This window comes from Puma concolor, chromosome A3, assembly GCF_028749965.1.
Source record: "Puma concolor isolate L17-30 chromosome A3, mPumCon1.1.hap2, whole genome shotgun sequence".
NCBI classification, from domain to species: domain Eukaryota; kingdom Metazoa; phylum Chordata; class Mammalia; order Carnivora; family Felidae; genus Puma; species Puma concolor.
The window spans coordinates 91,126,375-91,149,484 of record NC_141669.1 but is presented as its reverse complement, the minus strand read 5'-3'; the positions used below and the strand labels follow the sequence as shown (position 1 = coordinate 91,149,484).

The following is a 23,110-nucleotide window of genomic DNA, read 5'->3' as shown; positions in this document are numbered from 1 at the left end:
GGTTGCCAGAGAGAAGTGTTGGCGGGGGAGCAGGCGGGGGTGGGGGGACGATGGGCAAAATAGGAGAAGGGGAGTGGGAGGTACAGGATTCCAGTTCTGCAGTAAGTTAGTCACAGGGATGAAAGGCACAGCATAAGGAATAGTCAATAATACTGTAATCATGTTTATGATATACTCGTGGTAAGCACAGCCTAATTTTTAAACTTACCCAGTCACTATGCTGTATACCTGAAACTAATGTAACATTGTGTGTCAACTACACTCAAATAAAAAAAATTTAAAAGAAAGACAGCTATCAAGGGTTAACAGGGACTGCTAAGAGGAAGGAAAAAGAGGAAGCTTAAGAATTATTGTCCCAGAGAATGTTAAAGCAAGTTGGCTGGCCTTCTGCTTTAAAAACAAATATATAATTTATATATCTAACCTATTTCCAAAAAAAGGCCCAAGGTAATGTGCAGAGGAGCAGTTCTGTGCAGGCCTCTGAACTGAAACATTCCTTTCACCAAGAGATAGTTCTAGATCTGAGGGGAAAAGAACTGCAGAGAAGATAGTTAGATTTCATTACACAGCCATAAAAAAGGATGAGATCTTGCCATTTTGAGACAACACAGATGGTATATGCTAAGTGAAATAAATCAGAGAAAGAGAGATACCATATGATTTCACTTACACGTGGAATCTATAAAACAAATGGAATCTACAAAACAAAAGAACAAACAAACAAAAAAACTGAAACCAGACCCACAAATACAGAGAACAAACTGGTGGTTGCCAGAGGGGAAGGGGGTGGGAAGACGGGCAAAATAGAGGAAGGGGACGAAGAGGTACAAACTTCTAGTTAAATACATATATCATGAAGATAAAAAGTACAGCACAGGGAATACAGTCTATAATATTGTAGCAAATTAGTATACTGACAGATGGTAACTACACTTATTGTGAGGAGCCCCGAGAATGCATATAATTGTTGAAGCTCTGTGTTATACACCTGAAACTAATGTAATACTATATGCCAACTATACTTCAGTTTAACAACAAAAAAGTTATCTAGACTTCAAGACCACAAATACTGGGTATCACCCAACATCACTGAGATGGAATCATACTTTTGAACCTGAGTATGAAAAGCACATATATTTATATTTATGTGTAGAGACTCAGACAAAAGAGACCAGCAGGAAATATATAAGCAACAAAGTTAACAATTTTCTCAGAATGATTTTCTTTTTCTTCTTTTACTACCATTCAGGGCTTTGCAGTTAATTTTGTTTTTGGAATGATCATATATTTTTTGCTTATGAAATATATTCAAAGTAGAATAATGCCTGAAACCATATGAGCTAAGCTTTTTCTAAAGCTTATTTATCTGATTTATGAATTTGATTTCAGATAGATTTGGCGTGAAGTTAAGAATATATTCTTGAGGTGCCTGGGTGGCTCAGTCGGTTGAGTGTCCAACTCTAATTTTGGCTCAGGTCATGATCTCAGGGTCATGGGATGGAGCTCTGTGTCAAGGCTCTGTGCAGATCATGGAGGCTGCTTAAGATTCACTCTCTCTCCCTCTGCCCCTCTCCCCACTCACATGCTCACTCTCTCTCTAAAATAAAAATTAGGGGCGCCTGGGTGGCGCAGTCGGTTAAGCGTCCGACTTCAGCCAGGTCACGATCTCGTGGTCCGGGAGTTCGAGCCCCGCGTCGGGCTCTGGGCTGATGGCTCAGAGCCTGGAGCCTGTTTCCGATTCTGTGTCTCCCTCTCTCTCTGCCCCTCCCCCGTTCATGCTCTGTCTCTCTCTGTCCCAAAAATAAAAAATAAACGTTGAAAAAAAATTTTTTTAAATAAAATAAAATAAAATAAAATAAAAATTAAAAAAAAAAATATATATATATATTCTTTAATCAGGTTCTGAGGCCCAAAAGACTGTTAGACTTCCTTTAGTGTCCAAATTGAAATCCATAGGATCATGATTCACATTTCGAGGAGACAAAAATGGAGGTGCTACTCCAACACGCTAGCCCTCCAGCACCATGGGGTGAAACTTCCAAAACACTGCAGGGCTACACTCGAGACCCCCACAATCCTACAGAGGAGGTGACCTCACTACCATGCAGCAGACATGTGGAAGGAAAGGGTAAGAGACCAGCATCTCCTTGTGGAGGTGCAGAGGACTGGCCTACGAGAACCCCAAAGTTCTGCTCCACCAACCAAGCAACATTTGTGGGCTGTGTCTAAAGCAGCCCAAATAACTGATTTAAAGAGAATCAATTCAATTCAAATTATTTGCTGGGACCCCACCATGTGGCAAAGGTACCTGCCCAAAGCACCCAGAGGCTTACAGAGTTGGAAAAGTCATTCAATCCTAAGATCTGCCATCAGGGAATATGCAGCCCTATAACTTCATGTTTACATGTAAACTCAAACTCTCTTCTGTGCTGGACCAACTGTGGACATTTAAGAGTTAAAGTCAGAAAAATCAAAGCTCCCTTGATTTTACTATGTTGTTAGTTCTTTTTAAGTTTGTGTTTCTCACACTGGCAAAAACTTAGACAAGATAAATTCCTAGAAACTCAGCTAAGTTTGTTAGAAAAATCAAATGCCTCTTGGCATACAAGTATTTTACACTTATTTTAAGATACCAAGTAAAAAACTTACTTTAGATTTACAAAGTATTAAACATTGACCTTACTATTTCTCTTCCTCCTCCTACTGTTCCTCTTTAGAGCAGAAATGCCCTTTTAGCCAGTGACTTCCAAGTTTCTGTGATTAAATCCATTATAGGCTTAACAACCCTCAACTCGTATGCCCAGGCACCTGCAGAGCTACTATAGAAGAGAGTTCTGGAGTCCTGACACACCTGCCCCCAGTGCCACCCCACTCTCTGAACTTGTCTCAGGCCACAGTCACACAAGAGCCATCTCAACGCCTCCTGCCTGTCCTCCTCCTCATCTTCATGAGCTTCCTCCTCCCTCCACTCTACCAGCAACCCTGCTGCCTCCTCCCACAACATCAGCCCCAGCTTCTCAGCCTCTCCTCCCAAACACACACGGTTTAAACCCACTCTTTGCAAACCAACATAGCTAAAAGCACGCACAGAGCCTGCCTTGACTGGTTTGTGCCACCTACACCTGAGCTGAAGGCCATCACTTACAGAGCACCTGCTGTGTACCAAGCACCAAGTTCTATCCTCAAATTCTACCACCCACAGACCCAACCTCTTCCTTCCTAGCCTCATCTTGTAGGTGTAAAATGATGCTCCTGGAGAGGATTATTCCCAGCAATTATGTACTTGGGAGCCCTCTGCCTTCTGTTTCCTAAACTTGATACTTCTGGTCCTTTCTCCTCCCACTTGCACAAAAGTAAATACACAGCATGAATAAAAACCACACAAGATCCAAGTTAACTCAAGGAGACTACAGCACCCATAAAGTCAGCATATAATTCCATAGAAACCAAAGCATGTCAGGCTAATTTTTGTTTTTTTTTTTTTCCAGAAAAAGTCCTAATTATTTTTTTAAGGTGGTCATCTTTAAGTGGTCATCTTTTCCAAGGACAGTTAACCTCCTAGACTGCACAAGGGGCAAAGCATCTCCAACACAACAGCTTCAGAAGACTCTCCACATTGTTAACACTTTTACCCACTTCAGCTAAAGAAAGACCTCTGCCCATGCAGAAGTCACCTGTGTACACAGATACCAGCCCTGGAGAGTAATTCAGTCACTATAGCAGCCTGTGACCGGGAAGGGGCACAGGGAACTTTCTGGGTAATAGAAATGTTTCTATTTCTCGATCTGGGTGGTAGATATGCAAATATATAAATCATCATGCAAATGAACCCTTACTAAAATTAAAGGCAAAGTGGGCACGTGGTACTTACCAAAATTCAAGAAAATAAGTTTGGCCTGTATTCCAGGACATAGTTTGATGAGAAATGGAATGGCAACATACAACCCCAGAACACAGAGAAGAATCTTCCTCAGTCGGAACCACAGGCCCTTTCTCCTGTAAGAGAAGAGCAGTTAACAGGTCAAAGACAGCAGGTGCAATTTTGCTGTTTATTAACAGCTTTATCAAAATCACTAACTAAAATCCACATGTAGCTTTCCCCACAAGAATTTTGCCAGTAAGAAGACTAGCTTCCCACCTGCTTTTGTTAAAATAATTATTTTAGGGATGCCTGGGTGGCTCAGTCGGTTAAGCGGCCGACTTCGGCTCAGGTCGTGATCTCGTGGTCTGTGAGTTCGAGCCCCGCGTCAGGCTCTGTGCTGACAGCTCGGAGCCTGGAGCCTGTTTCAGATTCTGTGTCTCCCTCTCTCTGACCCTCCCCCATTCATGCTCTGTCTCTCTCTGTCTCAAAAATAAATAAACATTAAAAAAAATAATAATTATTTTAGACAGTCTTTCAATCTGAGCTTAGAACTCTATTGCAGAGAGATGGTTAGGGTATTTTCTCCTGAAAACCAACGAAAGATCCTGATGATTTCCTATGCTTGCCCTGGGATCAGAATACAGCACAGACATCAGATCCTTAGCAAGTGCCAAACCTGAAGTCCAATCGTAGCTGCAGCTTCATCTCAGGAGAGTGGCCATCTCGAGGCCGCATGATCACCGTCCTACAAGCCAGCCACAGGTGTGGGCTGCCCAATGGCTCCTCGTAGGAAGCAAGAACATCAACAGAACCTGCCCAACCAGGTCCAGGGAGGGAGCAGGAGGCTGACAACAAGACTGTGGCTAACACTGCCTGTCCCTACATTCCAGCCCACGTTCTATGTGGCACCACCTGATGGAGACCCCTTCTCCAGGCACCATGAGCCAGGTCTCCAGACCTCTTCTAAGCCCACTCAGTTCCAAGACTTCCTCATCCTGTTCCCGATGCCTTTTCAAAAATGTCCCTACTCTAGAGATTCTAAACTTCTTGGACTAAGGGTTTCTCAACAACTAAAATCCTGAAGCCCGCAAAGAGCTTCTGTTTACATGACTTATATTTATTACTATTTGTCATATGAGAAGTCATCTCATGAGGAGGGTGCCTGGGTGGCTCAGGAGGTTAAATGTCCAACTCTTGATTTCAGCTTGGGTCATGATCTTGTAGTTGTAAGATCGAGCCCTGCTTCGGGTTCCGTGCTGGGCATGGAGCCTGCTCAGGATTCTCTCTTTCCCTCTCCCTCTGCCCCCACCCCATCCATGCATACTATCTCAAATTAAAAGAAAATCTATTCATGTATCTAACAAGAAATCGATTACATGTTAATATAATTAACATTTTTAATAAAATATATTTTCCAATACAAAAACTTTTAGTGAGAAGAGTAGCATTAACATTTTTACAAATTTAAGCCAGACAACTTAATAGAAGACAGATTCCATCTGTTTCTGCAACCAATCTACAGATGATACCACACATCATGTAGCATCTGGAAAACTCAGATAATGAGTGAAAAATGCAAATAACATCTTAGGGTTATTATGAAAATCATTTTGGCTTTGTGGACATTCTTAAAGGATCTTGCAGAGCACCCTTGGGAACTGCTGTTCTTACAAACCAAGTCCAAACCTTAGTGGGGCTGTTTATCTCTGGACTGTTACCAAAATAACTATGTAAGGTGGTTTTAAATATATACCTGGAACTGCTGACACATGCAGTAACACAGATGCATCTCAAAAGCATTCTGCTAAGTTAAATAAGACAGACACAAAAGACTACATTCTGTATAATTCCATTTGTCTAAAATTCTAGAAGGGAGAGGTACCTAGCTGGCTCAGTCAGAACAGTGTGGGACTCTTGATCTAGTAGGGGTCATGAGTTCAAGCCCCATGCTGGGTATAGAGATTGCTTAAAAAAACATTCTAGGGGTGCCTGAGTGGCTCAATAAGTATCCGACTCTTGATTTGGGCTCAGGTCATAATCTTGTGGTTCATGGGTTCGAGCCCTGCATTGGGCTCTGCACTGGCAGTGTGAAGCCTGCTTGGGATTCTCTCTCCCTCTTCTCTGCCTCTCCCCCTCCCCCACTAGTACTCACTTTCTCTCCCTCTCAATAAATAAACTTTAAAACAATTCTAGAAGAGGCATAACTATAGGGACAGAAAAACAGAACAGTGGTAGCTGGAAGGTAGAGGGAGATTGCAAGGGGCACAGGGAACTTTTAGAGTGATTGAAGTAATTTTATCTTGATTGTGGTTACACATCTGTATGTGTAAATAATATCTCAATAAAGCTGATGACAAACATGCATATCTGATAATAAAATTCATTCACTCATTCAACTGGTTTAATCAATGCTATTACTGAGTACCTAGCACTCTTTGGGCAGTAGATACTAAGGGCAGCAAAGGAGGGCATCTATATCCATGCTGCACTCCCAGCTCAGCTGGACAGACACAGAGATCTGAGACAGGCACCTGGTGCAAGGGGATCCAACCCAGTCTGGACTGCCACTGGGCCACTGGGAGGAAACACTTAAGTTAGGAATATAGGAATTAACTAGATGATATGGAAGAACAGTTTAAATGGCGTCTTAAATTCCATTCACAATCTGTCCTTTCAGTGATGACGGGTGTACAACATTGTGGTTAAAGGTGCTGGCTCTGAAGTCAGATGATCTAGTCCAACATCCAACCTAGCACTTAATAGCTGTGCAATCCTGGACAAGTTATTTAACATCTCTGAGCTGTGGTTTCCTCCCTGCACAAAAGGCATAAAAATGGTACCTCCTTCATGAGGCTCCTAGAAGGATTACACAATAATACATGTAGATTGCATACCTGAGTCCCAGGTCCACAATATAGCTAAGCTGTTATCACCATCTTCTTATTCTCATTAAAGGAAAGAACATAGTGGGCATAGTTAAGGACCCTGAAAAGGAAGGTTGGGCACAATGTGAGAGGTCCAAAGAGGCCAAGAAGAATTCAGGACTTCATTCTGAGAGAAAATGGAGAGCCCATAACAAAGAAAATAGCCTGCAATCAAATGCACAGCCATCAAACACCAGATGCAAAGCTCACGCTTGGGTCCTCTGCTTCAGCCACATTGGCGATTCCTATGTCCCTCACACAATTTGTTCATTCAGCCTCCAGAGCCTGCATAAATCTGCTCAACTGTAAGGTATTCAAGTAGCTCGTAATTTTATGTCCTCAGTGAAAGGAAAGCATATGCCCACACAAAGACTTGATAAAAAAAACATTCACAGAAGTTTTACTCAAAACAACCACTGAAATAATGCAAATGTCTATCAACGGGTGAATGGATAAACAAACCATAGTTTGTTCTTAGAATGGAACATTACACACACAATAAAAGGAGCTAACTATTGATAACATGCAACCACATGGATGAATCTCAAAATTATACTGAGTGAAAGAAGCCCAACAATATTGCCCAGGACACTAGCAGACTGCTGTTTTGATATATCAGTTCACCTAAAAAAGTATTCCTATTCATTAGTAAAATCAACATTGTATTTTCTGTGCTATTTCAGGATGGTTCTTCTTCATAGATGGTGGCTTTTCATCTTCCTCATATTTTGGAATAGTTTATATAAGATGGAAACTGTTCCTTATAAAGTTAAAAGAATTTATCAAAAAGAAATAAGGATGACATAAACAATGGGGAAAAGATATAATTTACTTCATCTCTTTACTTAAGTAATTATTACCTACTTCTTGTGACAATTTTGTTAATTTTCTCAGAAATTCCTTTAGTTGCAACCCTTACTTATTGCTGGTAGTATTGCTATTAATGTACTTACTCCTTGCTAGAAGCATTCCTTGTTCTTGATTACTGATAAGAATGAACATTTCCCACACAGCTGAAGAAAGCATCACCTTCATTTAGCACCTGCACGTGACCTGGTGTAATCACACAGGTCCACCTTTCTCTATGCTGCACCCATCCTCATGAAGAGGAAAAATTTTTGCCATAGCTTGAACAATGATTCAGTATACATGTCTTTAGAGGTTACTCATATTATCAGTACCATAAACAGATAACCAGAAGTACTTGTCAAGAAATAGAAAGGAGCTGTAGAAACAAATATAATGAAGAGACTTAGGATATAGCCCATCAGGGGAGCCTGGGTGGCTCAGTCAGCTAAGTGTCTGACTCTTGATTTCAGCTCAGGTTGTGATCCCAGGGTCATGGGATTGAGCCATGCATCCAGCTCGGCACTGAGGGTGGAGCCTGCTTGGGATTCCCCCCACCCCTTGCCTCTCTTCCCCACTCATGCTCTCTCTTCACTCTCTCAAATAAAAAAAAAAAAAAAAAGGATATAGCCCATCAGTTGCATTCTTGGGCATTTATTCCAAAGAAATTAAGACTTAATTTCATGCAGGAACTTGTACATGAATGTCTATAGCAGCTCTATTCATAATAGCCCCAACTCAGATGTCTTTCAAGAAGTGAATGGATAAACAAACTGTCCATACTGGCCATGGAATACTACATAGCCATAAAAAGGAACGAACTATTGATTGTGCAACAACTTGGATGAACCTGGGAATTATACTGAGCTTAAAAAGTCAATCAATCCCAAAAGGTGACATTTTGTAAGTTCATTTATAAAAATGTTCTTGAAATGACAAAGTGATAGAGATGGAGACAAGACTAGTGGTTGCCTGGGTTTAGGGAGGGGAGGGAGAGGGTGAGGGTGGCAATAAAGGGTAGCACAAAGGAGCCTGGTTGGATGGGGGGGCGGGGTACAGATGAGTACCTTGATGTGACAGTGGTTCCACAAAGCTACACATGTAATGAGACTGGACAGCATTACACACACACACACACACACACACACACACACACACACACACCCCTACACACACATGTGTATTTTTAACTAGTGGAATCTGAATAAGCTCTTGGATTGCATCAGTGTCAATCTCCTTAGGCTGATTTTGTACTATGGTTGTGTTATGTTACATCAAATTGAAGAAGGCTGGTGGATGGGAACAGTGGACACCATTGTACATTTCAGTACAATTTCTATGAATCTATAATTATTTCAAAATAAAAAAAAAGGGAAGTAACCTGTCACAAAATCTAAAAGACAGAAAGTAAAATATAAGTAATCATTAATAAATCTGACCAATCTGCTGGACTTCATGTTACCTCAATCTGTCCAATATTAGCCCCATTTTCACATAGCAAGTCCCAAGGATTTGAGTAACTTGCCTCCGGACAAGAAGCCTAGCATAGTGTGTGGGGGCAGGCCATGCTGACCTCCCCATGTTCTTCCAGGACTACTGAGGATCCCCCATTCCTTCATCCTGGCCTCTCCTTCTGGAGAAGCAGCCCAAACCAGAGCTAAGAGGCCCAGAGTACCCAATGTGCAATCTGGGATTTTCTCCCAACTAAAGATAGATGTTTCTGACAGGGGACTTTTTAACAAATTATTCTAGAAAAGAACAATTTGTGCAATTTACACCTTTCTGCTGCCTCCTTAGAAGGGTAGATCCTGAAGCAAGACTTGGCTGGACTGGTTGGTAAGGACGTGAGAGGGAGCCAAGACCTGTACCTGAGAGGGAGCGCGGGATGGAAAAAGGCCACAGAAAGGCCAAGGGGTCTGGGCAGGGAAGCCAGGAGCCCAAGGGGAAATGGGGAGGCTACAGGCTGATGTTCAGCTGGTTCCAGCGTGGTCCTGGTGATCAATAGAACACACAGCAGTGAGCCCAGAAATAGAGCCACATAAATACAGTTAACTGATCTTTGAAAGTAATACAATGGGAAATAAAGAGTCTGGTCTACAGATGGTGCTATAATAAGTGGATATCCACATGATACAAAAGGAATCTAGACATAGACTTACACCCTTCACAAAAATGAACTCATAATGGCTCATAGAGCTACATGTACAATGTGAAGCTATCAAATTCCTACAAGATGGCAGAAGAAAACATAAGTGACCTCGGGGGGGTGGTGGAGGTGGTGGTGAAGACTTCTTAGATACCACCTCAAAGGTACAATCCACTAAAGAAATAACTGATAAGTTACACTTCATTCAAATTAAAAACTTCTGCTCTGCCTATGACAGTATTAAGAGAATGACAAGAGAAGTTACAGACTGGGAGAAAATATTTGCAAAAGACACATCTGATAAAAGACTACAGTCTAAAATACACAAAGGATTTTCTTAATTAATTTATTTTTTAATTTATATCCAAGTCAGCATATAATGCAACAATGATTTCAGGAGTAGATTCCTTAACACCCCTTACCCATTTATCCCATCCCCCCTCCCAGCACCCCTCCAGCAACCCTCCAGCAACCCTCTGTTCTCTATATTTTAGAGTTTATGTTTTGTCCCCCTCCCTGTTTCTATATTACTTTTGCTTCCCTTCCCTTATGTTCATCTGCTTTGTATTTTAAATCCCTCATATGAATGAAGTCATATCATATTTGTCTTTCTCTAATTTTGCTTAGCATAATACCCTCTAGTTCCATCCACATAGTTGCAAATGGCAAGATTTCATTCTTTTTGATTGCCGAGTAATACTCCATTGTATATATATGTATATACACCACATCTTCATCTATTCATCCATCGATGAATATCTGGGCTCTTTCCATACTTTGGCTATTTTCGATAGCGTGGCTATAAACATTGGGGTGAATGTGCCCCTTTGAAACAGTATACCTGCATCCCTTGGATAGACACCTACTAGTGCAATTGCTGGGTTGTAGGGTAGTTCTATTTTTATTTTTTTGAGGAACCTCCATATGGTATTCTACAGTGGCTGCACCAGCTTGCATTCCCTCAGCAGTGCAAAAGAGATCCTCTTTCTCTGCATCCTCGTCAACATCTGTTGTTGCCTGAGTAGTTAATGTTAGCCATTCTGACAGGTGTGAGGTGGTATCTCATTGTGGTTTTGATTTGTATTTTCCTGATGATGAATGATGTTGAGCATTTTTTCATGTGTCGGTTGGCCATCTGGATGTCTTCTTTAGAACAGTGTCTATTCATGTCTTTTGCCCATTTCTTCACTGGATTATTTCTTTTTGGGGTGTTGAGTTTGATAAGTTCTTTATAGATTTTGGATACTAACCCTTTATCTGATATGTCTTTTGCAAATATCTTCTCCTATTCCGTTGGTTGCCTTTTAGTTTTGCTGATTGTTTCCTTCACTGTGCAGAAGCTTTTCATTTTGATGAGGTCCCAATAGTTCATTTTTGCTTTTGTTTCCCTTGCCTCTGGAGACATGTTGAATAAGAAGTTGCTGCACCCAAAGTCAAAGAGGTTTTTTCCTGCTTTCTCCTCGAGGATTTTGATGGCTTCCTGTCTTACATTGAGGTCTTTCATCCATTTTGAGTTTATTTTTATGTATGGTGTAAGAAAGTGGTCCAGGTTCATTTTTCTGCATGTCGCTGTCTAGTTTTCCCAGCACCATTTGCTGAAGAGACTGTCTTTATTCCATTGGATATTCTTTCCTGCTTTGTCAAAGATTAGTTGGCCATATATTTTGGGTCCATTTCTGGGTTCGTTCTCTATTCTGTTCCATTGATCTGAGTGTCTTTTCTTGTGCCAGTGCCATACTGTCTTGATGATTACAGCTTTGTAATACAGCTTGAAGTCTGGGATTGTGATGCCTCCTGCTTTGGTTTTCTTTTTCAAGATTGCTTTGGCTATTCGGGGTCTTTTCTGGTTCTATACAAATGTTAGGACTGTTTTTGCTCTAGCTCTGTGAAGAATGCTGGTGTTATTTTGATAGGGATTGCTACAAAGGACTCTTAACATTTCTCAACAATGAGAAAATAACCCAGTTTGAAAAAGGGCAAGAGACCTGAACCTCATCAAAGAAGGTATACAGATGAGAAGTATGTGAAAAAAGGCTGAACATAATATGTTACTGGGGAATTGTACATTAAAACAATGAGATACCACTATACACATATTACAATGGCCAAAACCCAAAATATGTACGATGCCAAATGCTGGTGAGAACATGAAACAATGGGAACTCTCAATGCTGGCAGGAACACAAAAGGGTTCAGCCTCATTGGGAGACAGTTTGGCGCTTTCTTAGAAAACTAAATATACTCTTACCATGCCATCTGGCAATTGCACTCCTTGATATTCAGCCAAATGAGTAGAAAATCTAAGTCCACACAAAAACCTGTTCACAAATATTTATAGTAGCTTTATTCATAATTGTTCAAAGCTGGAAACAATGAACATGTCCTCCAGTAGGTAAATGCATACACAAACTGTGGTACAACCAAACAATGGGATGTTACTTAGCCTAAAATGAAATGAGCCACCTAACCATGAAAGGACATAGAGGAAACTTAGTATTACTCAGTAGAACTTAATGTTACTGAGTGAAAGAATCCAATCTGAAAGGACTACATACTGTATGATCACAGCTATATTACACCTTAGAAAAGGCAAAACTATGGAGACAGTAAAAAAATTAGTGGTTGCCAGAGGTTAGCAGGGATGGAAGGATGAACAGGCAGAGCACAGAGGATTTTTAGGGTAGTGAAACTATTCTACCTGACACTACAAATGGTAGGGATATGTCATTACACATTTGTTACAACCTCCAAATGTACAACAAGTTGAACCCTAATGTAAACTATAGACTTTGAGTGATGATGATATGTGACTATAGGCTCATTGACTGTAATAAATGTATTATTGTGGTGTGGGATGTCAGTAGTTGGGGAGGTTGCATGTGTGGGGCAGAGGTATACTGCAAGTGTCTGTACTTCCTGTTCGATTTTGCTGGGAACCTGAAGCTACTCTAAAAACAAAGTTTAAGATAGTCAAACTCATAGAATCAGAATAGAATGGTGGTTGTCAGAGGCTGCAAGGAGAGGGAAATTGGAGATATTAATCAAATGTATCAAGTCTTGGGGCACCTGGGTGGCTCAGTCAGTTAGGCATCTGACTCTTGATTTCGGCTCAGTTCATGATCTCACAGTTGGTGAGGTTGAGCCCCATGTTGGGTTCTGCGCTAACAGCATAGAGCCTCCTTGGGATTCTCTCTCTCTCTCCCTTTCTCTCTGCCCCTCCCCTACTCTTTCTCTCTCTCTCAAAATAAATTAATAAACTTAAAAAAATGCATGAAGTCTCAATCATGCAAGATGATTAAATTCAAGAGATCTATTACACAACATCACTATACAACATCATCCCTACATGTAGCTAACAATACCACATTGTACACTTCACATCTTAAAGGAATAGATATGTTAAGTGTTTTTATGACAATAAAATAAAATTTAACAATACAGTTGTTGTTTTTTTCAAAAATGAACAACAACAAAAATGTTTCTTGTAGCTATCAAGTGTTTCAAGACTCCTCAGGAAACCTGAAACCAAGGATCGGAAATGAGGACAGTTGCAGGAGTGGCAATTAGTGATTAGTAACTTTAGATGGAAACAAAAGCAAACAGCACACTAAGAAATTCACAGAACAAAACTATTTCATTTTGAAAACCCCATAGCTCTTGTTTTAGAAAATTTATACCATTATTTTAATCAGAAAATTATTGACTTGTAAATAAGTTCTGCAAGAGTCTCATAACTAAACGACAAAGTTTTTATAATCTAGAAATAGAGCCTGTATGGCTTTCATCAAGGTACTCCTCTCTCCCAGACTGCAATGGTTCTCTATCTGCCTGTGAATGCTCCTGGATGGGTCTTTGGGGCATACTTCATTCCTTCGCATCCTGGCAGCTTTTTCTTGTAGAAGACATGAGTTTCTAGATATCTTCTTTCTTTTTTCTTTTCTTTCTTTCTTTCTTTCTTTCTTTCTTTCTTTCTTTCTTTCTTTCTTTCTTTCTTTCTTTCTTTCTCTTTTTAATTTGAGAAAGACAGAGAGAGATAGAGGGCATGTGAGCCAGAGAGAGGGGGAGAGGGATAGAGAGCGTGAATCCCAAGCAGGCTCCACGTTCAGCACAGAGCCTGATGTGGGGCTTGGTCCCACAGCCTGGAACCATGACTTCAGCAGAAATCAATAGTCAGACGTTTAATTGACTGAGTCACCCATGCACCATGAGTTTCTAGCTTTCTGCAGCTATTTCTTAATAGGAATACAGGCACACCTTGCTTTATTGTGCTTCACTTTACTGTGAACAGATAGGAGTTTTTACAAATGTGTGGCAACCCTGCATTGAGCACGTTTATTGGTTACATTTTTTCCAACAGCAGCTGCTCCCTTCATGTCTCTGTGTCACATTTTGGTAAGCCTCACAATTATTTCAGACCTTTTCATTATTAGTATATTTGTTATGGTGATCTGTGATCAGTGATTAGGACTTGCTGGAAGCTCAGATGATGGTTAGCAATTTTTAGCAATACAATATTTTTAATTAAATTACATATATTTTTAGACATAATACTATTATCCACTTAATAGAAAACAGTGTAAACATAACTTTTATACAACTTTAACTTTTACATACACTGGGAAACAAAAAAATTCACTTGATTAGCTTTATTCTTTTTTTTATTACATTTTTTTAATATTTATTTTTTTGAGAGAGAAACAGAGTGAGAACAGGGAAGGGCAGAGAGAAGAGGGAGACACAGAATCCGAAGCAGGCTCTAGGCTCTGAGCTGTCAGCACAGAGCCTGATGCAGGTAATGACCTGAGCCGAAATTGGACACTTAACCGACTGAGCCACCCAGGCTCCAATTAGCTTTATTCTGATATTTGTTTTATTGGTGGTCTAGAACTAAACCTGTAGTATCTCCAAAGTATGCCTGTATTTAATAACTAAACATTCTTTTACTACCTGAGAGTATAAGTCCTCATAATGTAATTCCTCTAGATTTTATTTGAATCAGTGCTATGGTCAGGAATAAATCTTGTCAGCAAGTCTGAAAATCTTTTCAAAAGGCATACAGAGGAAAAAAAAGTCTATTACACTTGTATAATTGGCAAGATAAAAATGTTTCCATGTGTAAAAAAAGTTCAAACATAAGAAATACAAAATTGATTAACAAATCCATGAGCTATTTCTTCAAGAAAAAGCAAGAAAAAAAACAGTAAGTTTTGGTCTTGAAAGAGAATATACAAAATTAGGGATCAGAAAAGTGAGATAACCCCAGATGAGAAAATTTCTTTTAATAGACAGTATTTGCTAAGCTAATAGATTTTGGTTTTGTTTTTGTTTTTGTTTTTTTTTGAGAGACAGAGAGAGAGAGAGAAAGAGAGAGTGACCATGTGAGCGGGAGAGGGGCAGAGGAAGAGGGAGAGAGATCTTAAGCAGGCTCCACACTCAGCATGGAGCCCCACATGGGGCTCGATTTCATGATTTCACAACTGTGAGATCATGACCTGAGCTGAAATCAAGACTCGGACACTTAACCAACTGAGCCACCCAGGTGCTCTGAAAGCTAATAAAATTTTTATAATTCAATGATACAGACTATTTTGTAAGAAAACATAGTGACAATCCACTCAAATTGTGAGGAAAAAAAAAACAAATAAAACCTATAACCACAGGAGGAACTGGATAAAGCTATCAAAGAATTATGTCCCTGAAGGACATAATGAGCCCAGAAAGACTGACAGGCATTTCCCCCTAACTTTTAAGAAACAGATAATTATCATATCATACCATTAGTGGCAGAACCTGGGAAACCAGAGAGAATGTTCAAAATCAAAGTTGGTTTTATTATAATCAACAAATGGAATCAATATAGTACCACAAAGAAAATTACCAATGAATTTCAAAATACTAATAGAGATACAAAAATTCTAGTAGTATAAAAGCAAATTAGGTAGGAATGTAAAATAGTATAGCCGCTATGGAAAAAAAAAATGTTAAACACAGAATTATCATATGATCCAGCAATTCCACTCTTGAGCATAGGTACCCAGAATAATTGAAAACAGGGACTCAAACAAGATTCCTGTAGACCAATGTTTACAGCTACATTGTTTACAACAGCCAAAAGGTGGAAGCAACCCAAGTGTCCATTGACAGATGAATGGATAACAAAATGTGAAACACACATGCAATGGAATATTATTCAGCCATAAAAAGGAATGAAATCACTATAAACACTGGAAGAGAAAAAATAGTTATCTTCACACAAAATCTAGAAGACTCAACTGAAAAACTATAAAAAGTTAATGAATGAGAAAGTGGTCACTTGCCAAATAGATTCCAATAGCTTTCCTACATACCAGAATTTACAAATTAAAATATGCACTGGAAAAGATCCATACCATACCTAGCTGAACTTACGAGCTCTAATAGGTTTTAGTAGATTCCTTATGATTTTCTCTATATAAGACTGTGTCATATGCAAACAGAGACATTTGTACTTCTTTTTTTCCAATCTGGATACCTTTAATTTCTTGCCTAATTGCCCTGGTTGGAACCTCCCACTACAATGATGAATAGAAGTGGTAAGAGTAGACATCCTCCTTGTCTTATTTCAGTCATTAGGGGGAAAGCATTCAGTCTTTGTTATGTATGATGTTAGCCATGCAGTTGTGTAGATGTCCTGTATCAGGCTAAGGAAGTTCCCTTCTATTTCTTGTTTGAGTGTTTTTATCATGTAAGGGTGTTGGATTTTTTCAAATCGTTTTTCTGTGTTAAGATGATCATGTGGTTTTTGTCCTTTATCCTATTAATATGGTATATTTTATTAATTGATTTTTGAATGTTAAACCAGTCTTGCAGTCTTGGGATAAATCTTGCTTGTTCATGGTGTACAGTACCTTTTTCATATCTGCTAGTATTCCATTGAAGATTTCTGCATCTATATTAATAAGAGATATTGTGTAGCTTTTTTTTTTCTTGTGACATATTTGCCTGGTTTTGGTATTAAGGTAATATTAACCATATAGAATAGACTGTGAAGTGTTTCCTCATCTTCTATTTTTTTGAAAAATTCATGAAGAATTGGTATTAATTCTTTAAATGTTTGCTATAATTTACCAGTGAAGCCATCCAGGCCTAGGTTTTTCTTTGTGGGTAATTTTTTTTTATTATTAATATTATTATTACTTCAATCTCCTTACTTGTATAGGTCTGTTCAGAGTTCCTATTTCTTCTTAATTCAATTTCAGTAATTTGTGTTTCTAGGAATTTGTCTATTTCATCTACACTATCTATTTTAGTAACATACAATTGTTTAAAGTATTCCCTTATTATCCTTTTTATTTCTAAAAGGTCAGTAGTAACATCCCAACTTTCATTTCTGATTTCAGTTATTTGCATCTTCTCTTTTTTTCTTGGTCAGTCTAGCTAAAGGTTTATTAGTTTTGTTTCTCTGTTCAAAGAATCAACATTTGGTTTCACCAATTTTCTCCATTGTTTTCCTAATTTTTATTTCATTAATTTTTGCTCTACTCTTATTTCCTTCTGCTTGCTTTAGATTTAGTCCAGTGTTGTTCTTTTTCCAGTGTTTTAAGGTAGGTTAGCTTACTGATTTGAGATCTTTTTAAAATTTTCCTATTTACAGCTATAAATTTCTAAGTAGTGCTTAAGCTACATTTTAGGTTTTGGTATGTTACGTCTTCATTTTCATTCATCTCTAAGTTGTTTCTAACCTCCCTTGTGATTTCTTTTTTTTTTTTAATTTAAAAAAAATATTTATTTCTGAGACAGAGAGAGACAGAGCCTGAGTGGGGGAGGGGCAGAGAGAGAGGGAGACACAGAATCGGAAGCAGGCTCCAGGCTCCGAGCTGTCAGCACAGAGCCCCACGTGGGGCTCGAACTCACAGACCGCGAGATCATGGCCTGAGCCTAAGTCCGATGCTCAACCGACTGAGCCACCCAGGTGCCCCTCCCTTGTGATTTCCTTAATCTGCTGATTATAAGGTGTCTGTTCTCATGAAACTTATGACCCTTAATATAAGGAATGCAATTTAAATATATAAAACAATTGGGAATGCAAGCTGGTGCAGCCACTCTGGAAAACAGTATGGAGGTTCCTCAAAAAACTAAAAATAGAACTACCCTAGACCCAGCAATTGCACTACTTGGTATTTATCCAAGGGATAGAGGTGTGCTGTTTTGAAGGGATACATGCACCCCAATGTTTATAGCAGCACTATCAACAATAGCTAAAGTATGGAAAGAGCCCAAATGTCCATAGATGGATGAAAGGATAAAGAAGATGCGGTATATATACATACAATGGAGTATTACTCGGCAATCAAAAAGAATGAAATCTTGCCATTTGCAACTACATGGATGGAGGGTATTATGCTAAGTGAAATGAGTCAGTCAGGGAAAGACAAGTATCATATGACTTCACTCATATGAGGACTTTAAGAGACAAAACAGATGAACATAAGGGAAGGGAAACAAAAATAATATAAGAACAGGGAGGCGGACAAAACATAAGAGACTCATAAATATGGAGAACAGATGGTTATTGGAGGGGTTGTGGGAGGGGGTGCTGGGCTAAATGGGTAAGGGGCACTAAGGAATCTACTCCTGAAATCATTGTTTCACTATATGGTAACTAATTTGGATATAAATTTTAAAATATATAAATAAATAAACAAACAAACAAATAAATAAAACATTGGTTTCTGCACTGACACAGCTGAAAACCTTATTTAATAGTGTCAAAAATCCACTTTGATTGAAATTCACTGAATTCATTTTAGTATGCACTCATGGGCTAACACCTGCAATGTGAAAAACAACTCAATATTCTCATGATGTCAACCTGGGCCAGGGCAGAAAGAGGGAGGGACTAGAGAGAAAGCAAGGAGTACAGCTATCCCTGGGTGTGGGAGGAGAAAGTCTTAGATCATTGATGCAGGCTCAGATGCCACCAGGGACCAAGCAGGTAAATGGAAAAACAGGAAGATGTTTTACGCTCTGAAGTAAACTTTATACCATTTCTGGTGGTGATCAGTCCCACCACAGCACTATATAACAGGGCTCCTAGACCTGCTGTGCCCACACCCCTGCAAAGAGGCAGCATGCAGCCTAGGCGCAGGCAGTTGGACATGTTTCCACTCCTGGCATGCAGAGCAAGCATGCGAGAACTTGAGGACCTGACTTTTGTCTTTCTTTACATGTTTCAGACAATATCTGGACCAGTTGTCTCCCACTCTTTTTGCTGTCTGACCCTCATAAGAATTCTAAAACTGTACTTCTTTGCACATTTTATTTTTATTTTTTTTTAATGTTTATGTATTTGAGAGAAAGAATGCAAGCAGAGGAGGGGCAGAGAGAAAGGGAAAGAATTCCAAGCAGGCTCCATGCTCTTAGAGCAGAGCCTGATGCAGGGCTTGATCTCACGACTATGATATCATGACCTGAGCTGAAATCCAGAGTCAGACACTTAACCCACTGAGCCACTCAGGTGCCCCTTTTATAAAGACTTCTTATTTTTAAGTAATCTCTACAACCAGTGGGTGAGGCTTGAACTCACAACCCAAGAGATCAAGAGTCACAGGCTCTACTGACTGAGCCAGCCAGGCATCCCTCTTTGCACATTTTAAAGTTGACATCTAAAGCTTGTTATAAGTTGGGGCACATGGGTGGCTCAGTCGGTTGAGCGTCTGACTTCAGCTGGAGTCATGATCTTACAGCTGTGGGTTCGAGCCCCACATCAGGCTCTGTGCTGACAGCTCGGACCTGGAGTCTGCTTTGGATTCTGTGTCTCCCAGTCTCTCTGCCCCTCCCCTGCTCATGCTCTGTCTCTCTCAAAAATAAATAAACATTGGGGCGCCTGGGTGGCGCAGTCGGTTAAGCGTCCGACTTCAGCCAGGTCACGATCTCGCGGTCCGTGAGTTCGAGCCCCGCATCAGGCTCTGGGCTGATGGCTCAGAGCCTGGAGCCTGTTTCCGATTCTGTGTCTCCCTCTCTCTCTGCTCCTCCCCCGTTCATGCTCTGTCTCTCTCTGTCCCAAAAATAAATAAACGTTGAAAAAAAAAAAAATAAATAAATAAACATTAAAAAAAAAAATAGGGGCACCTGGGTGGCTCAGTCAGTTAAGCATCCGACTTCAGCTCAGGGCATGATCTCACAGTTCGTGGGTTGGAGCCCCACATCTGGCTCTGTGCTGACAGCTCAGAGCATGGGCCCTGCTTCAGATTCTGTGTCTCCCTCTCTCTCTCTGCCCCTCCCCTCCTCGCACTCTGTCTCTCTCTCTCTCAAAAACAAACATTAAAAAAAAACTTGTTTAAATAATAAAATAAAATTTGTTATAAGTTTAACAGGGTGCCTGGCTTGCTCAAAGAGTGTGCAACTCCTCATGTGCAGTTGTGAGTTGGAGCCCCATGTTGGGCATAGAGATAGATTACTTACTTACTTACTAAATAAATAAATAAATAATTGTAAGTTTAAAGTTAAGTTTATTTTTTTTAATTTTTTTTTTTAATTTATATTTGAGAGAGAGAGAGAGAGAGAGAGAGAGAGAGAGAGAGAGAGAGCACGAGCAGGGGAGGGTAGAGAGCCAGAGAAAGAATCTGAAGCAGGCTCCAGGTTCTGAGCCACAAGCTATCAGCACAGAGCCCAATGCAGGGCTTAAACCCACAGCAGTAAGATCATGACCTGAGCCGAAGTCAGATGCTTACCTGATTGAGCCACCCAGGTGCCCCTAAAAGTTAAGTTTAAATAGGATATAAGTTTTGGTACATAGTAAATATTGACGATTTAAAATATACCTCTCTTAAATGTATGCAACAGAACCAAAATACCATATTGACTTAATACCTATTATCATCCCCTCTGAAAATACATGAATATGCTAACTACTAGGTCAGAAACCTGTGGTTTCCTTTTTTACCTGAATTTATATTCCCATTTTGCTTCCCAGAATATTATCCTAATAAGCATATTTTATGCTTTGAACTATTTGTTGATATTCTTATCATATCCCCCTTGAGCAAAAATATGTGTATAAACAGAAATTTAAAAAAAACTTAAATATTTCTAGCAATAAGACTCTACATTGAAACTGTTTTGTTCTGGATGGAGTCATCATTACAATTATTAACACACATATTAGTCAAGGTGACAAATATATTTTGACAAATGCACCTAAAATTGAGATGGATTGCAGTACTTTTCCAAGTGCATCGTGCATCTAGATATATTATTGCTTACTGACAGAATAAAGGCAGAGGTTAGCATTAATTCTCTTTCTATTTTTGGTTTTTAAAATTGTAAGTGCCAGGGACTTCTCAGTAAATGGGAATGGAAGTTTAGTATTATTGCCACCACTTCTTTTCATTCCTTCAGGGTTATATGCCAAAAATCTTAGAGTGAAAAAAATATATTTTTGATAAACTGGTAGCTCAATTAAGCCCTTTTTAATTTTTGTTGACAGCCAAGAATTTAACACCACTTGACTTGCAAAATAATTTTACGCCATCATTAGACATTCACTATTTCTCAGTGTTTACCAAGAGGTGAGCCCTCTTCCCCACTCAGCCTTGATCTCGGTCTGCCTTTAGCAAGGATCCTGAGAAGTCATCTCCTCCACCCTGATATCTGATCAAGCCTCTCATCCCCAACCTTTGATATCTCAGTCCTGGTCCTGCTATTAGCAACAATTAGACCAATTTAGTAAGAATCCCTTCATACTTGACATGTCCTCTTAGTAATTTTCCATCCATTGATCCACTTAACTCTACTCATTGGCTATAAATCCCAAGCTGTCTCCTCAAAAGGGATTCCACACTGGACTGTACATGAAACTGCCTTTCCCACCTGGCTTCTCCTTCTGCTTCCTCTATCCCTCCATCCACACCCAGGCCTCTCCCTTCCCACTCTGGCCTCTCACTTCCCTATAGTCACTAGGACCTGCCTCCATTGAGGGCTCTCAAGAGACTCAGAGACCAGCAAAAGCAACCACCCGAGGCTAAAGAGGATTAGAAACAGATTGAATATTTTACCCCCTTGGTTGCCGTTTGGAAACACCTGGACTGCTGCTCAGATTTTTCCAAAAAGCCCCTCACCCAAACTTCCATCTATAGCCAACATTATACATCAAAGGAGATGATAATCTTAAAAGCCTCCTCCACAAATATTATAAAGAGCATTAGCCCTCATATTAAGTAGGTCCCCTTGTTCCATCTCCCAAAACACAATTAATATAAAGCCATGAAGTGGGGCTGAGAACAAACTCTTACATAAGCTAGTGAGTTTTGTATTACTGTATTTATGCCTGACTCATGACTAGAATTTTAGAATAAAAGTAGTAAGATCTCTCTTTGCATCTGTTGGTATTTTATGTATGTATGTATGTATGTACACATGTTATGTATATGTGATATTTTCCCATCTCCAGATGGTATACCAAATTAAGTTATAAAATCCCTTAAAAGAGCTCTATTCTAATTGACGTAAGAGAAATAAGCACTGATATAAGTTTAAATATTCCTAAAACTCCCAGAAATATAGGAACTAACCCAATGTTTTTCAACTTTATGTGTAAAGATTAGTTTGATACTGTCAGTTTAATAAAAACAGGTATGTCTTCTGAGTTATCAGCATTAAGTATAATATGAACATACACTGTTATTCTACTTGGGTTTATTTGTCAAATAATCTATCTACTAGATGTTTAAGATCATACCAATTATAAATTCAAACTAAGAAGAAATCATAAGTAAATTTGCAGTAAAAATTAATTTTTTGATATCTATCACTTCATGTATATCAAGTGCAGCAATAAAACAAAAAAACATGTATTTAACTTTCTTAGGATTTCTGCTCTTGTAATTTTTTTGGTACCTGCCTAACATGCATGTGTTATAGATAGTTACCAGGGAAATAACTTGATGATGCCTAGCTTTGCTTAATGTCTTATGAAATCTTCATGAACAATCCAAGCAAAATTGTTAAGAACATGTGTGTCAGGTTGATGATATAAGTGAAATAAACATATTATGTATGGGTAGATTTTTTCTAATAATTATTATGTTTTATAATATGTCTGCCTAAAAATAGTTTTGAAAATCTTTTTGGTATGTTGCAACTTTAAAGTTATGATAAGTTAAGTAATAAATATTCATTAAATATCTAAATTATTCCTAAATAAGATAAAATACAGGAACAATCTTTAAGCATAAATTTAAGTTTTTATACTTTTGTCTGTTTATTTTTATACAGTAAGGAAAAGCTAAAAATATTTAAGTATATTAATAAACATGTCCTTTTGGTCACACTAAAAAACTGTACTGTGAGGAA

The 23,110-nt window shown here is 39.1% G+C and overlaps 1 protein-coding gene across 2 annotated transcripts in view; it reads right to left on the bottom strand.

Moving 5' to 3' along the window:
• The window catches only part of ABHD12 (abhydrolase domain containing 12, lysophospholipase), an 86,276-nt gene that overhangs the window by 24,422 nt on the left and 38,744 nt on the right, over window positions 1-23,110 (bottom strand). For both annotated transcript variants that reach the window (XM_025932219.2, XM_086701518.1), the window contains exon 2: window positions 3,872-3,996. In XM_025932219.2, the coding sequence (XP_025788004.1) occupies window positions 3,872-3,996 (125 nt within the window). The remainder of the gene's footprint in view (window positions 1-3,871; window positions 3,997-23,110) is intronic.